Source organism: Esox lucius, chromosome 2 (assembly GCF_011004845.1).
Source record: "Esox lucius isolate fEsoLuc1 chromosome 2, fEsoLuc1.pri, whole genome shotgun sequence".
NCBI classification, from domain to species: Eukaryota; Metazoa; Chordata; class Actinopteri; order Esociformes; family Esocidae; genus Esox; species Esox lucius.
This window is the reverse complement of record NC_047570.1, coordinates 6,537,255-6,554,921: the sequence shown is the minus strand read 5'-3', so window position 1 is coordinate 6,554,921 and position 17,667 is coordinate 6,537,255. Positions and strand designations below refer to the sequence as shown.

Here is a 17,667-nt window from a genome sequence, read left to right as displayed (position 1 = left end):
TGCATATGCCTCTAGATTAGCCTGTTGCTGAGTAATAACACCTGCGATATGCACACTGGCCTTGCTCTGCTCACAGGTTGTGGGTGGTTTAAAGGAAGGGTTCTCTCTTTTCCTGCATATCTAACAGTCTCCCGTTGGTGGACGATGCTGTACCACGCCCTAATGTTCCCCTGTGTGGAGTGACCTTTTCTGTGACTTCCTGTTCTGAGGGAGCTGATGTTTGTTGTCCAGTGGGATGCTTGTACTCAGATGTCTCTCCAACAGCTAGATGTCCTTTTGTCTCCCAATTATAGGTTTGTTTTCTAAAAGAGAACAAATACTGTTTGTTCTTTAGGCATGGTCCATAGGTTTGCCAAGGCACATGTCTTCAAGCAAATGTATTGCAGAGCAAATATTTGGTTGGGTGTGTCATACCTATTGCAGTGTAATATGACAAGTGAAATAAATAATTGTGAGACCAACTGGATAGCCAACTCTGTACCTATACGTATCTATACATATGTAGTTGGTTGTAATCAATATTCGACGACTCTCAGAAGTGTTTAAACCCCTGACCCTTTCTGTTATGTTTGCTCCGTCAACATGTCTCAGTGTAGTTAACTAAGAACCTCCTGTCTCTCTTCTCAGCTCCTGGGCTCCCTCAGTTCAGACGAGGCAGCCCCAGGCCAGAAGCAGGGGCCTACTTTCAAGGACGGCCGGCGGCGGGTGGATTATGTTCTTACGTACCACATCCAGAAACCCCAGAGCGTCCGCCGCAACACGTCTCGCTTCTCAGGTTCCCGCGTCCTCAGGAGCCTGCGCCAGACCCTGAGCTTGAGTAAAAGCCCGGCCATGCCGCCCCCCAAAATAGACCCTGAGATCGCTGCGCAGGAGCATCGCCTTGACTACCACGAGGATGACAAGCGCTTCCGCCAGAATGAGTTTGAGGATAACCTTCGAGAGATGGGCCTGGAGCTGGAGAAGGATGAGGGGGTGAATAGCTGTGTGTGTGTTTGTGTGTTGTGTGTGGGGGACCAGAGGGCAATTTTCTATTAGGTTTTATGGCGTGTTTGTAGTTGCAGTTGATTCTTGGTTATCGGCGTGGCGTCTTGAGGTCAGTGAACAAGACTGAAGTAACCATTTAATATTGACTGGATTATTCCAGCTTCTGTGTAATCACTAATTGCATCATGCTTCTTTAAATTGACAGCTTGCCTTATGCATTGAAGGTTTACTGCAGGAGTAAGTTATGTCTGTCCTGATGTTCCAAAACTTCTTGTTTTTGCTTCCTCCTGCTGGTTATTTGCTTATCCCTGGTGTCCAAGATCTGAATTACAGGATGAAATTACTAACTGTAATCCCATTTCGCTATAAGCTGCGATGCTCAAGGCCACATATCATTATATTATATTATATTCCTCTGAGTGGAAGACATTTCTACGTTCCATTTTTGTTTTGTTACTTAATTTTCCACTGTTCAGATCCTTAGCAAACGAGCCGACAAGATCCGAAGTTATAACCAGGGTTGCCAGATTCACTGACAACTGAGGCCCAATTGTGATGTAATCAACCTGTGGTAGTCCAGGATCAGTCATGCTTACATGTGACGTTGTGATGTAATCAACTTGTGGTAGTCCAGGATGAGTCTTGCTTACCTGTGACATTGTGATGTCATCAAGAATTATCTTACTTGACAGTTTGGTAGGAGGCGTGTGGTTCAGTCAGTGCTCGGTTCTCGTTGGAGGCATGAAATTGAAGAGCGGGCAACTTCAAGATGATTTAATACTTGTTGACTAAAGCATTATGCTTTCTTGAATAAATGTTAATGCATTGTATATTCTACCCACATTTTGACCGACTTGGTCCATGAATGAGGGGTTGGTTATGGATAATCGACCCGGAGCCCCAAAATAGAATTGGCAGGTGGTCCTCGGCTTGGTATTGCTGTGGAAAATGCAGTCTGCTACAGACAGGGCTAGGACCTTGAAGTGGGCTGAGGGATGTAAGGAAGTGGGTCAGGAGCATATGAGAGGGCTTTACATAACAATGATTGTTTCTTTTTTTTATTATACAGGAGACTGTGGGGAGAGTATCTTTCTGTATATTAGATTATGCAACTTTTTTCTACAAGTGGATACATTGGAAAGCATTTGGCGGAACAGACAACAATCCTTGTTGCTGCAGTATTGCGTCCAAATTGCACTGTACATATTGTGTATATATTAATTTATTTTAGGCACAGTGCCTTAGTAGCATTGCTGTGCTTTTCTTTGGAAAATTTTCTTTGGATTGAGATGTGAAGGTACCTTTTTTCTGGAGAATCATCGATCAAACAAGGGAAAAATGTCAGGACACACCAAATATACGAGTATAAGTTTTAGCCTATTTTTGCATTTCAATACCACAATCGTTGTTTTTCAGAATAAAATCCCAGGTATTGGATTTGTGAAAATTCATGCTCCCTGGAATGTGCTCTGTCGGGAAGCAGAGTTCATGAAGTTGAAGATGCCCACCAGAAAGGTACGTCCCACTTTTGACAGATCACTGGGGCAATCTAACTACCAGCCTTACCGTCACTTCTAAAAATGCATTCCTCCGGTTTGTTTTCCCTCTCTCTTCAGGTGTATGAGGTCAAACAGGGGAGTAATCTGGTGGAGAAGATCAATCTTTTCATCCACAAAGTTACAGAACCACTTCATCCAAAGGTGGAGTCAAATAAACCCCAAAATGTGAAGCCTCTATCCTACCCTTTCTCCAGGGAAAAGCAGCACCTGTGAGTATTGTAACATCACTGACCAGTGGCACAGATTGTTAATTTTTCTCTCCAATCATGCTTATGGCCTTGCCTCATCACAGCAACTGCAGGCAGGACGTGTGTTCTTTCAAGCACATCTTGCCAAGTCATTCGGCTTGTTACCAGGATTTGAACACATGGCTGCAATGACAAAGCCGTACTACCGGGCATTGACTAGTATTGCTGTGTTGTTCAGGAGCCCCTGGGTGCAGGGTTCATGGCTCATCGATGAACATTCATGGGTTAACATACCACGCATGTGAGAAATTCAAAATGGCTTGAGATGTGCGTAATAGGAAACATGTTTCTTTGTAATGTAAGCGTGGGTGGAATCCTACAGTATAGTCATTGAAATCATTACATTACTGTCTATGGCGTTATTAAAGATTGGGATTAGTGAGCTAGATGCATTTGTGCAACAGAGGTGATTATGTATTAATAATACAGCCTACCACTTCAGTTCTCCATCACAGTAGGTGCATTTTCACATAATGCAGTTTGGCTGAGTTGGAAGAATTGAAATTGGTCTTTTACCCCCGCAGACTTTACCAGTCTGAAGCGCTTTGTTATTTTGACACGGCTAATGGCCTCACTGTGCTTTAGTGGTGATAAAGTAACGGTCCAATCAACAGCCACAAAATCCACAGACACAACATTTTACCAAAGCTGATATTGGGGAAAACATCTATACTGGGATTTCATATTTTGTCAGGAGACATATTCCCAGGGAGTAGTTAATATTCTGGCATCTCAATTTGGATTATGTATGGACAAAAGTACAACATTACAATGCATTTTGAGCAATAGTAAACAAGTATTTTTTTTTCAAGAGAGTGGGCTTGAACAGCTCCTGACCCCCGAAAGAACTGTGTAGGCTAGGCTGCCAACTAACACTGGTTACCAATATTTGATACATTAATCTACTCCTTGTATTTTATGCCTGGTCTAACTTGACAATGCAGAAGGCATTTTGTCACGAAAACCGGCAATGCTTTCCACGTGCCTACAAACCAGTACAATATATCGACATGGCACGCTAGAATATTTTATCCTGAGACATTTATTGCCCTCAAATAATCCACTAACAATCTCCTTTTCTTTCTGTTTTAACAGGTTTGATCTCTCAGACAGAGAGTCTTTCTTTGACAGCAAGACCCGGGCTTCAATTGTAAGTACTAGATCTGCTTCAGTGATGAGCATGTCAATAAAAAGTAAACACAAGTAAATTACTCATTTTTTAAAGTAATCTTCTTTTATTGGATTCTTTACTCCTAGTGGAGAAAGTGTTGAACTTTTACATCAATACTAAGCTATAACAGTTTTGGAGATTGCTTTAAAAACAACTACTTCAGCAATACATTTAGCTTTTCATCAAATGCCATGGAGCTGAATTTTTGGATGCACATTTCTTAAACTCATGGCACAAGATTGTATTCATGCCATATTTAGATGTGATTGTTACTGTTGTTACCATTGTTTTCTGTGCTTTGTTTTCTGCTCATTCAGGTTTATGAAGTGTTGAAACGTACAAGATGCACAAAAGCCAAACACACTATGGGTTAGTCAAGTCACATCATCTCTAAAATACCACTTTCGGCTCCATTTTTTAATCATTTTGATTACAATTGTGCAAAAGAACAACTCAAAGTCTCATCCCTTTCAAGCGGAAACTCCAGTGAAAACCCTCCCTTTCTTTAAACAAAACCATTTTATCATGACCAAAAAGTCTCCCAAATAGTAGACATATTTGTGATATAGTGGAGTGCACACGTGTGGTTGTGGAATATAATGGAAACAGTTTATCACCTGCGCAAAGGCTTGAATATCATTCAAACTTGTTAAGGCTTAGCCTTGACCCAGTCATGATACATTTAAATATGACCAGGAACTACAGTACCACTGCTTGTAATCACACAATTATCCACTGTTCATGGCTGATTCCCGCTATTTAAACTGTCCACAAAGGATTAGGGTTGTGAATAATACCCACTGTCTTGTTATCCAACCTGAAAGTCCTTCACAGAGTGGAATACTATTATTATTATGGGTATGGTCTGTCTACTGTTTGATAGAAAATGTAATCTCTTAAATGTCTGTTTACAGGAATCACCAGCCTCCTTGGCAATGGTGTTTATACAGCTGCCTACCCTCTTCATGATGTGGGTATATTACCAAACAGACTTCCCATACACATACAGAACCTGCCACTCATTGACTGGACAACTGATAGTGTCGTTACTTGTCTTGCAGGGGGATGTCGACGACGTGGGACCAGAGGCCAATGACAGAAAGGTGAGATGAGCCAAGTCCGTGTATAAGTGATCAATGACACCTCGGAAAGAAATGTGTCACTGTTCGTTATGTCCTCATCCGTTTTCTTACTGTGAGGAAAGGCTTGTTAATAGGGATGGAGCGTGTTAAAAAGCACACAATTCAAACACAAACCCTCAGCAGTGATGGAGAGTAAACGCCCCTTTTGGCGTAGAGAACAATTATTCTGTATGTGTTGAAAGTGTTGCCACGGCAACAGGCTTAATTCGTTTCCACTGTCAGCAAGCATTCTATGTCGACCGGTCTGGTCATATCTGTAAGCCTAGAGAAAATCCAAAGTCTCTGAGACATATCCTATTTCTAGAATGCCTCAAGGTACTGTGGTAGTATGTGAAAAGGTTCTGTAATCTTTGGTCCGGTACGCCAAGAAACCTGATTGCCCTGTCACCAATGACTTATGTTCTTGAAACATTATTACATTACAGAGGTAATCTCTTACTTTATGGTTGTACCATTTTCTAGTTCTGTGTTCTCACGCTAGCCTGCTGTTTTGCTTGTCTATGCAGGCGCCACTCATTGGTCAACAGGCCCATTGGGCAGAGGGAAATGTTTGGCCTATTTAATAAAGTCACAGTGCGACCTGAAAACAAACAGAAACAATTATTCGTTTTGGCATATGCCTTGCAGGTTTTGGTTGTCCAGGCAACCTGTTCCTGAAGAGTGACTAGGTCATTCAACATTCTTGTGACTGTTCGATGTCAAGGTTGCCTATCCCTATAATAAACCAGTTTCTATTCATCTGATTAAGTGGTGGGCTATAGTCCATACTATCAGCCAATCAGGGCTGTAATAATCTTCAAATGGGTATCCTAATGACCAGAAGATCAGACTGAATTTCAAGCACCAAAGGCTTAGGGAATTTCAAGGACCAGAGGCTCAGTGAAATACATTATAGTTTTTTCCATTAAACACTCACCATGATCGATTACACATACTGCAATAGTTTATTCATTAAATTACAAGTGCACAGGGACATGTAGGCATGATTTCATATTGAAAGATTGCATGGGAAGGTTTTGATAATATCTCCTTACTGTCTCCTCAGCTGTTATATGAAGAATGGGCAAGCTACAGTGTCTTCTATAAGTACCAACCAATTGGGTTAATCAGGTGAGAATCCTTTATTCTGTTGTGTAGCAATCCCATACAAACAAAGCATTGTATTGTATTGGCATGAGTTAAAGGGGCGATCGGACACTAACTAGGTCCATGAAACAAGTATCTTTTGATTCCCTTATGATATTGTAATTACAAACTGTAGGCAAATTCTGCATTTTCACGGTTGAAAGGCAGGACACAAGACGCAGAGCTGTAGAACATCCTCTTAATATCCAACTGTGCACTGAAGGGCAGCAAACAGAACGTTATCTCCAAACAATGACCAACAACTGAGAGCAGAACTTAGGCAACTTAAATAGGATCCCCAATCAGAGGAAATAGGGAGCAGCTGCCTCCAATTGGTGATAATGAAACATGAGCGCAGAGATGCCAAGAGGCACCTCTGCATTCAGGCCCTGAGTGTGTCCTCCAGGCACATAGAGATGCCTAGAGGCACCCCAGCCAGTACCTGACACAAAGCCTGTTAAAAGGTGTATTTTTTTATTTTACACATGGACAATTCAATCCAATTTCTACTGAAGATCACTTAACTTCAACATATAAATTTCCATTTACTTTGCCCCATACATTTTTAGGTAAACCCTGTTACATGAACTAAGCTCTTTAATTTGGTGAAGTGTGTTTTTTTATCAAAAGAAATTCTGAGCATTAACCAGGGTCAAATCGTAGTGTAAAATAAAGATGAGCGACAATCTGTTATTGTGGTGGATGTCTTTTCAAATCTTTTTTGCATTCAAGTGGCCCGTTCTAATACACGCACAAAGCTTTCATTGATGGATGACTTACGATGTGATGATTTGGTAAAAGTATTTAATGTTCAATAAACAAGTCAGGTCTTTGAAACAAAAGTATCATGGTGAATCATTTGGAATCCCTTGTATTAAGCCAACCATGCTGTATGTATTTGTTGTTGGCCAGGGGCACACACTCCAACATTATTCACAAGGATGTTTGCATTTAGTGAGTCAGAGATCAGAGGCTGTAAGGATGACTCAGAATTCTCTCTTTATCAATTCTCTTACATTTGAAATGTAGTATATTATTTTCATTAGTAATGTGGTGATGTAAAACTGTACATTACTGTACATTGTGCATTTTCACAATGAGAACAAAATGACATAACAACGGTCAATGGAAACCAGGGGCTGGATTCAAACTCACCAAAAATCTAAGTAAACAATTGAAATCACAGGCTGTTCCAACTTGCGTGAATATCATCACGGTAACTCATAATGTGACTCATGAGTGTGTCTGGCCCCCACGTGCTTCTACGCACTCCCGACAATGTCTGGGCATGCTCCTGATGAGATGGCGGATGGTGTCATGTGGGATCTCGACCCAGACCTGGATCGGGGCATCAGTGAGCTATTGGACAGTCAATGGTGCTACTTGGCAGCGTTGGATGTAATGATACATAATGTCCCAGAGGTTTTCAATTGGATTCAGGTCTGGGGAACATGAGGACCAGTCAATGGCATCAATGCCTTTGTCATCCAGGAACTGCCTATACACTCTGGCCACATGAGGCTGGGCATTGTCCTGAACCCAGGGCCCACTGCACCAGCGTAAGTTCTGGCAGTGTGTCTGAGGATTTCATCCCGGTACCTAACAGTAGTCAGGCTACATTGGCTGGCACATTGAGTTCTGTTCGACCCTCCAAGGATATGCATCCACCGATCCATCACTGACCCACCGCCAAACCGGTCTTACTGGATGATGTTGCAGGTAGCATAACATTCACCGCGGCATATCCAGACTCTTTCACATCTGTCATGTGTTCAGTGTGAACCTGCTCTCATCTGTGAAGAGAACGGGGTGCCAATGGCTGACCTGCCAAATCTGTTGTCCTCTGGCGAATGCCAATAGAGCTGCACGTTGCTGCGCTGTGAGCACAGGTCCCACTAGAGGACATGGGGCCTCATGCTACCCTCATGGAGTCTGTTTCTGATTGTTTGGTCAGAAACATGCACACCAGTAGCCTGCTAGAGATCGTTTTGTACGGTTCTAGCATTGCTCCTCCTGTTCCTCCTTGCACAAAGGAGAAGATACCGGTCCTGCTGCTGGGTTGATGCCCTTCTTTGGCCATGTCCAGCTTTCCTCATGTAATGGCCCATCTCCTGGTATGTCCTCCATGCTCTTGAGACTTGGTGTTAAACTGTGATGATTACGTGTTCCCTGAATTTTTTTAGCAGTGTTGTACAGAGACCCTGAAATGAAGTTGTGCTTGAAATATAATTTTCTTTCTTCTTAAAAGGCTAAAACATAGAGATAATATATGTTAATGGATTCTTGGAGAACAGAAGCTTCTAGAATCATGATATTTAACAGTTACATTGCATCTGAATAAAAAGTGTCAGCTCGTTTTCCTCCAATGTTTGTAAACATTGTAAAAGTAAACAAACACTAATTTGATCATTTTGATATCCTACATACATTGTCATCCCCTGCATTGATAGTCAAGGAATTTGAGTGCCATTTTTTCTTCCTTCCATTTTTTTAACAAACACCAATGGTGGCCACCTTGTTTCAACTGCAGATTGAGGTTAACCCTCAAAGCTGAATTGCTTTCAGATGTGGGTAATTCATTCTGCCCTCTTCTCTTGTAGGAAATACTTTGGGGACAAGATTGGCCTGTACTTCGCCTGGTTGGGAATTTACACCCAGATGCTGATCCCCGCTGCCATAGTCGGGGTCATCGTCTTCCTTTATGGCTGCGCCACGGTGGACGATAACATTCCCAGGTGCACAGACCTCCTGATGTACAACCATAAATACACCGACGCTTGCCTGTCCAGATATCTAATGCCATATCCGTAATACTGACGGTTAATCAATAACGCATTGTCGAAACCGTCGCTAATCAAAATGGCGCAACACTCTTTTATCGCTTTTCATTTCCAGTCTGTCGCCCTGTTACTATTTTCTTTGTCAATATGAGAGCAAACCTGGCTGTGCAGTGCTTTTCATCTCCAGTGTGTGCAGTGCCTTTCATCTCCAGGGTGTCACCTAAGCCCTCAAAAATGCCCCTGCGGCTACTGCCATTACACAGCTATTTAATCATTATATACACCGTCATCCCTTTTCAGACAGCATTCTTTTATTCCTCGCCCATGTCGGGAACCTCTAATGTGGTTAACAGAGATTATGATGTTCGTTACAGTAAGATGTTAATTACTGCCCTACCCCCCTGCAGCATGGAGATCTGTGACCCGAGAAACAACATCACCATGTGTCCAATGTGTGACCGGGCCTGTAGCTACTGGAAGCTGAGGGAAGCCTGCGGGACGGCCCGGGCCAGCCACCTCTTCGACAACCCGGCCACTGTCTTCTTCTCCATCTTCATGGCCCTCTGGGGTGAGAATTCTCTCTCACGTTCTGCCAATAAAACAAGGCCATCTGCCACAGGCCGCGGGCCCGGGAAAAGTCCTGCAGGGCCACAGGGAGAATGCTGTCAGTTGCCCTTAGAAGAGTTTTTGGAGTGAGCCCTATCTGGTCATATGTTCGTTCATAACCAGTGCAACTCCTAGGTGCGATTAGTGTTCTCAGCTTTTCCCAAGAGATCATTATTCACAGTGTCGGCTCAGAGTTTGATCAGGCTAACTGTTGGTTACTGGCCCAAATTTCTAATTGTTACGCTACAACTGAAGTTCAAAATAAATAAAAACATGAAAACTTCCCCCATTTAGGAGGAGAAAAAGTCGTAACATTTTTGTGTTTCACATATATTTATAGTTTCTATTATATCTATATCCATTTACTTTGGCTATGTCTTTCTTGTACTGTAGTCAATTGTGATTGTGTTTTGTTTCCCAGCTGCCATGTTCATGGAGCACTGGAAGAGGAGGCAAATGAGACTCAATTACATCTGGGATTTGACTGGTTTTGAGGAGGAAGAGGTGAGCCCATGGCCTTGTTTTGGTTCCTGTATGGCCAGTTTGGACATCAGTTGGATTTATTTAACAATAAATTCAAATAAATGTTTTCCAAATAATTTACCAATCATATAAAATATAAAAAATGATGGGACTGTTCTGTTGTTTTTCTATGTTTTATATTATGGTCATTCCTGAAGTTGGTGCACAAGGTTTGATATCCATTTATTCCTTTTTTTACTTGCTTTACGTGCAGCTGCTGTTACTCAATACTAATCAACTTCCCCTGATAAGGTTTAGATCACTTCCATTCACTATGACTCTGGTCTCTCTTTTTCTCTCTTAGGTCATTTCTTAAAGGGTTGCTGCTATTAAACAATGTTTTCTTTTTTATATTTTAGAGGATATTTCCAAACTGAGGTTGACTCAACACTTTGAAATTGGGAAATTATGCAGTTTTTTTAATGTGAGAGCTTTTGTAAACTTTGGTCCACATGCTGTCACAGAATGATAATGTGATTATAAGGATATATATATATATATATATATAGTTATACACACACATATATATATACTGTATAAATGTATATAATATAGTCTCATATATAATATACGATAATCTGATTATAATGAATCAGTGACCTTTCATCTGGGTAAAGGGGTGGGCTCCATACCATTTTGTTATCCAGTCAGGACTTTTAATGAAAATATATAAAAGTTACTTACCTCATGCCCACCATTGTTTTATGTCAGTTGGCAGTATGCCCATCTGCACTGATCTGTCAATAAAATAAAATAATGAAGCAATATAATGTGACCAAAAGATAAATAGTATTAGTGAAATCTGATGTTTTTTTGCAGAACAATTGTTGTAGACAAAGCTTGTTCTAGATATAGCCAATCAATATTACTGTATGGTTGTAGGACCAGTATTTAAGACCATGACATTTTCAAGAACATTTGCTGTTAGCTGGCTAGCAGGTCTCCAATCCAAAGATAGTAAGACCACCATTGGACCCTTAACGCAGTCAGTGCTGAATAATCTTTCCTCAGTCTAGAAACTGTAGCTATCTAGTGCTAGTAAGGTTTGAGCTAATCACAAGGTTTGAGCTAGTTTTCATAATTAGTGCACTGAGGAGCTAACTCTTAAGTTAGCCTATATGATAAAGTGATTGTGTTGACAACATGTCAGCCAGCTTTCAAAGCCTGAGATGGGTTGATCTGAGAACAACATCGAAGAGCTGGAAAACTAACTAAAGTTAAAGAAGTTTACAGTTGTAGATATCTAATGTCAACTGACTGGGTTCCATTCCCTAGCTATGGTAGTCAGAATCTCTAAATACTGTGATTATATTATATTTAATTTGATGTTCAAAACATACTTATGTATGTCTTCTACAAAGATAATAGATCCCTTATTTTTAGCGCAGTAATTAATTAATACATTTTTTTAAATCAGTATTTATGTGATAATAGGATGTGTCTCCATTAAAAATATGTTAAAGAACAAGCTAAAAAAGAAAAATGTTAGGATTATTCTCTATTTCAAACAAGATGCTTTGAATCCTGAATTTCCAATATACCATGGCTATGTGCTGTTTCCAGTCTAAGAACAGCTCTTAGCTGTGTTATGTTGGTCATACACCTCACCGCTTGTGATTTATTGCTTAACCATATCACACAATGTAATTTCATAGACTTTTTTCATTTCCATTTTATATATTGAGGCTAGAGTAAGCTCCTAAATACACTGGCCTACTTAAGGATGACCTGAGACAGACAGCTTTAAATGCATAGGAGGCTCTGGGACATGACATATTATTTAAATTAAACAGTGATTTATAAGAAACACAGTAAAAATGATAACATTCCTGTGTCTGCCTGGAGGTTTTAATATAACCTGTCTGATGTACTAATGATAGCAGAGGTGACAACCGGACTGCTGTGATTCTCCCTCTTTGCATGTAAGAGATTTCTAAAAGGCACTTGCTTCCCCTCTTCTGTTTCGGTCTGCTCACACAATTGGCTGCTTTTTTCCATGAAAGAACTGCAGTGGTTTTGGTTTAAACCTTACTGGTACTTGGGAGTTCCACCTGCTAATTAAACAACACCTGCAGAAGGGATTGTAATCAGTGTCCTTGTCAGAATGAGGGTAAAGTAAAACCAAAGGCATGAATTTTAAACTCCTGTGAAAGAGGAGAATATGCTCGTCTGAGATGTTAGCTATGTACATTAACGGCTGTGTCCCTCCAGGACCACCGTAGGGCTGAGTACGAGTTACGGGTCATGAAGAAGACCCTGAAGAAACAGCACAAGTCTACCCAGGTATGCCTCTCCCTGCCCCTCATCACCTCATGGTGGTCGCACCATTGTTGTTTAAAAATGCATATTATTAAGTAATTCATTTATTACTTAAATAAAAATCCCATAAGCATTCATTTCACTCTCAGGATTGAATGTTAAAAGACATTTGGTGCCGAGACCATGTTGATATGAGACAGAACTCCACTGATAGTTTTGAATAGTTTATTTACTCCACGCATGAATGCAAGTTGGCCTCCTGGACACCAAGTTGCTTACAATACTCCACAGAAACTCTGTACGCTGAAAAACATAGTGGCCCAGGATTATTTATGGTGTGTTACCTTTCATGGTACTATCCATCTCTTTCACAGGGATGCTGTTTTTATTTGAGCGTTTAATCTGTCCTATTTGGCTGCCACAAGTGTAGTTGCTCTAGTGCTACTGAATCACGGCATTAGAGGTGGGGACCTGAAGAATTTCAGTATTGAAACCAAGATGACTCCTCCTTAAGCAAACACCTTTATGTTCTCAGCAGGAGACACCTTCTAATACAATACACGGCATGTGTCACCCAATTAAGACATTTTTATTTCTCTGACACATTTAATGACTCTCAACAATGTCTATAGATATCCACGTCGCATCTCCTCCTAGACCCTGAAATGGAATGAATCCAGGAGAAAGCCTTACCGCCTGCCTTCCTCCCACGACCAATGCTTCTATCCATTATTTTGATTGGCCCTAGCCAATCTGTAGTCTGTAGAAGGCTAAGCAGACATCGCCATCTGTCTTTATTGGTGCCTCACAACAGCGAGCACATGTTGTATGGCGGCACGTGTCAGGGTGGCTGTTCCAGCCCAGCCCCCTCTGTTCCCGTCAGCTCTGTTCTTATCACACCCATGGGTCATGACATTGACTTTCTTCTCTGGAAACGCGATCTGAAGCAGCCGACCCATTTTTATTTGTAATAGTAATTGAGATGGTATTTGACTGCACAGTTTTTCAAATGTGTCTATGAGCTCCTGCTATTCGGGTTTAGTCAGAGCTCCGCCAGCCCGCCTAGGGCCAGAGCTATTCTGGTGTCATTTGTGAACAGGAGTGACGTGAGCTGCCGTCTCCAAAGACGTCTAGTTTTTTTTCTTTTTTATGTTTGCTCATATTTCTCACCTAATGCCCTCTGTTCCAGGATAAGATAGTGAAACTGACATGCACAGACCGAATGCCTGCATACATGACGGGCCTTTTCGCAATGATTTTCATGGTGAGTTGTATGGAGTGGCTACTTGATTTTTTCTGGGCCCACGCAGCTTGTTATTCTGCGGTATTACTCATGTTTTGTTCCAGACAGCGTTTGCCACTTAACAAAAAATATCAGAGCAAACGTGACACGGCATTGCCTTACTGCAACTCCCTCACGCCACACACGTCCAGTCACTTATACAAATCACATCGCCAAAGGTTGCGTCGTCTCTTGACTCCTCTGCAGGTGAGTGTGACCTTTGCCATCGTGTTCGGGGTCATCCTGTACCGAATCTCCATCAGGGCCGCCCTGCACATGAGCTCCAATCCGTCAAACATTCGGGCTACGGTAAAGGGCACCGCGGCTGTCATAAACCTGATCGTTATTATCATCATGGACGAGGTCTACGGCGCCTTAGCCCGCTGGCTCACTCTTCTTGGTTAGTACCTCCGATATGACAAGCACACTGCTGTCCCACAACTGTATACTAGCTAGAGAAGAGTGCCAAAGCTCACACAGTGCCCATGCGTTACATTCTCCAGCTCTACGTGTTCTAAGCAAAATGTACACAATTTACAGTTGATTGTAATCCGCACAGCCTCATCAGTGTTCTGTTCGATCAGGTGATAGAAACCTGTTGTGGTTTTGATTCTTATCACAGAAATCCCAAAGACAGACAAGAGTTTTGAGGAAAGGCTGATTTTCAAGACGTTTGTCCTGAAGTTTGTGAACGCCTTCACCCCAATCGTCTACCTGGCCTTCTTCAGGGGCAGGTTAGACCTGTTCTATTTCCCAGATGACTTATTTACTACTAAAAGAGATACTGTTAAACAGCCATAGTTAAACATTTTACTATGGTTAAACTTTTACAATGGATACACTTTCCAGATAGATACTGAGTATGTTTAATATATATATATTTATATATATACTGTACTGTAGTGTGTCACATGGATATAATATCTTTTGTACCTGGTTGTCTGCAGAATGGTTGGGCGTCCCGGGGACTATCTTTATGTTATTGGGTCCTACAGAATGGAAGAGGTAATCCTATTTATTCACCTTTTTATGGTTAGTCTTGAATTGTTATTTATGGAAACAACAGTTTTTTTAATGAGACAATGCTTAATAGTGATATTGTTGTTTGTTGTAATTGTTATACCCCCCCCCACCCCCCCCTTCGTCTACAAGCTAGTAACAGATCTGTTATTGGTTAACTCTGAGCGGTTGGAAAAGGCTTCAGGCCTGGTTTTCTTGAGCCCTTAGATTGGCTCTGAGATAGTGATAGTATTGTCATATAACCAAGGTCTTCAACCTTCTCCTTAGGGACCGGGATACATTTCTCTAGTTTTTTGGCACACTGATTCATTAATCATGGACTCGATGATTAACTGACAAGTGTAATTAGTTTAGGTATCTCTGGAATAGATACATATAACATGGAATGGTTGGGGATCCCTCAGGAGAACTGTACCTTATCATTTAGAAAAATGGCCTTAACTGTATGGTGGCACACTGGTATATTTCGATATCGATAACTATCTACGTTTCTGTCAATGTTTTGTGGTGACTGCCAATATATTCAAGCACTTTACATGACTTAAATTTTCATTCAAATGTATTTTACGTAATGCCTCTAATTGAAGAAGGAGTCGGGTTAGAGTGCTTTTAGCTTTGCTGCGCCATCATCTTGGAGCACATTAAGGAGGGTCTGATATTCTATTATTTAAGATTCAGATTGGGGGGATGCTGAACACAAATATCATGTTTTAAAAGCAGCTATCTCAAATGTCAATTGGAACGTGCATCATTTCAGCTCTTAGTTATGTTTTTCCATTGCTTTGTCCTGTTTTATTACATATTCTGCTCTCTCGAACTCGGCTCACTTAAAAACTAAAAATGTTAAAGTAACTGGCGGTTAGATAAGGATGGTGACAACCACAAAACCCATCAGCCTAGAAGAAAACAGCAGTGAAAAGGTCCCATGTTGGATTCAGGTGGACCCTGTTACCTATGAGTGACTGACTGGTTGGACTCCTCTCCACAGTGTGCCCATGCAGGCTGCCTCATGGAGCTGTGCATCCAACTCTGCATCACCATGCTGGGCAAGCAGCTCATCCAGAACAACCTGTTTGAAATCATCATCCCGTAAGTTCCATGGAGAGTAATTATATTGATTTCTTTGATAAAGCAGCGCCACACTGTCTGGTTCAAACTGAAGCTTTATCAACACCACAGATGCACGCAGACATTCCCACACACGAGCCACACCTGCATGCGCACACAAAGAGGAATGCTCAGGGCTAGACTTGTGTAACCACCCTCTCTTTATTTGTCTCTGCCCACCTCAGTAAAATAAAGAAGTTGATCAGGCGTCGGAAGTCTGACATGGACTCTCAGCAGCAGGAGGACTATAACCTGACCCTTCAGCGCTACGAGAAGGACCACTTCCTCGGCCCCTTTGAGGGCCTCAGCCCAGAGTATATGGAAATGAGTGAGTCAAGAGTCTGCCTGTCTGTCTCTGGGCACGTCCTGTACTCCTGCGCAGCTTTCTAGGGATCAGCTGTCCTTTCTGTTCCAAAGGGTCCTTGTCACAAAATAAACATTTGGAAAATGAACTGCGGCAGTGTGCTGTGGGATTTGGAGCAAAGGCTCATGGATACTGAGATGTTTTAGGTTCACTGCCAATGAAAGAATTGAAACACAATGTGCCTGAGATGTTGATAAGTATAATGTGCATATTGGTTGAGTAATTATTTTAAGCTGCTCCTATTGAGGTCAGGTCTTTTTTATTTTAGCTCTTTTTTTTGAATGCATTGACGTCACACCATGTTTTTTATGAAATTGACAGCTGAAATGTCACTGATTCTAGCAATTAGCAAGCCAGAACATTGTATCCCCAGTATCCAGTATTCAGTATGCATTAATCTCTTTATCGACAGCACAGCATGCCGTTTGATGTAATGATACAAAACCTTATTTCATGCCTCTCAAGCCTGATTAGTTGTACAACCCCTGTGAAAATGTAATATTCTCTACACAAGATAATCTTCCGTAGATAACATAGTACCCTTCAGCCTATAATGCCCATGTAATCAGCACAAGTGGGTTTAGCTGACCTGATTTGTATTTTTAATAGCCCTTAAGATGTCTTTATCAGCAGAGCCTTGAATATTATGGTGAATATTAACAGGGGAAAATAGTGGACAATACTGAAAGCATATTTACTTAGAAAAGAAGGCACTCATTACATCATTCAATACACTCCCCACACTATATCAGTCTTAAGGAATGCACTACTGTTCCCACCTTTATCATCTGCAGAGGAAATGCTTTTATGTTGTTTTTTAAATGACTGTACCATCACAGAACTTATCCATAGATAAGATAAGAGAAGAGTGCCAAAGCGACAAACTGATACCACTGTAGTGCAGCTACGGCATGCACCCTATATGACTGAACACTCACCAGAAGCTGAAACGCAAAGCCACATAGAGGGATTATCCATGGAGATTCCCGGTTTAGTTTGATCTGTCAGAGTTAACCATTGCGTTAGCTGTCATCTTCTGTTGCCAAAGCATTAATGGGTAACAGGAGCATAATGCATTAGGGGATTCACCACCGTCTGTTTTGATTTTGATGAAGATAATTGATAAATGTAGATAACTGCTACTGGTGATTTACTAGTACACTTTAAAATATAAAATGGCTGTTATTAATCTCCTTATAACATACAAGAATAGTAATATGGTTGAGGCCCACGGTCCTATCTATATTCAGTCTGTCTTTTCATGCATTTGTGTTAATTTCCTTGTGTTCATAATGTCCACTGGAATACATCTGTTTGGTTTGAACTCATAGTCATCCAGTTTGGGATGGTGACCCTGTTCGTGGCCTCGTTTCCTTTGGCCCCACTGTTTGCTCTGCTCAACAACATAATTGAGATCCGTCTGGACGCTAAGAAGTTTGTCACTGAACTCCGGAGACCCATTGCAGCTAGAGCGAAAGACATCGGTAGGTTTCCATCC

General features: G+C 41.4%; 1 protein-coding gene across 6 annotated transcripts in view; it reads left to right on the top strand.

The window, feature by feature from the left end:
* ano1a (anoctamin 1, calcium activated chloride channel a) overlaps positions 1-17,667 on the top strand; it is a 30,745-nt gene that overhangs the window by 8,795 nt on the left and 4,283 nt on the right. For 5 of the 6 annotated variants that reach the window (XM_034297202.1, XM_020055861.2, XM_010881865.4 and 2 more), the window contains exons 3-22: positions 628-972; positions 2,401-2,499; positions 2,601-2,752; positions 3,887-3,941; positions 4,280-4,331; positions 4,877-4,932; positions 5,024-5,065; positions 6,150-6,214; positions 8,830-8,964; positions 9,417-9,577; positions 10,037-10,119; positions 10,296-10,307; positions 12,349-12,420; positions 13,586-13,660; positions 13,886-14,078; positions 14,301-14,412; positions 14,626-14,683; positions 15,687-15,787; positions 15,991-16,133; positions 17,501-17,653. In XM_034297202.1, coding sequence (XP_034153093.1) covers positions 628-972; positions 2,401-2,499; positions 2,601-2,752; positions 3,887-3,941; positions 4,280-4,331; positions 4,877-4,932; positions 5,024-5,065; positions 6,150-6,214; positions 8,830-8,964; positions 9,417-9,577; positions 10,037-10,119; positions 10,296-10,307; positions 12,349-12,420; positions 13,586-13,660; positions 13,886-14,078; positions 14,301-14,412; positions 14,626-14,683; positions 15,687-15,787; positions 15,991-16,133; positions 17,501-17,653 — 2,164 coding nt within the window. The remainder of the gene's footprint in view (positions 1-627; positions 973-2,400; positions 2,500-2,600; positions 2,753-3,886; positions 3,942-4,279; positions 4,332-4,876; positions 4,933-5,023; positions 5,066-6,149; positions 6,215-8,829; positions 8,965-9,416; positions 9,578-10,036; positions 10,120-10,295; positions 10,308-12,348; positions 12,421-13,585; positions 13,661-13,885; positions 14,079-14,300; positions 14,413-14,625; positions 14,684-15,686; positions 15,788-15,990; positions 16,134-17,500; positions 17,654-17,667) is intronic. The other variant, XM_010881848.4, reaches the window with a different exon arrangement.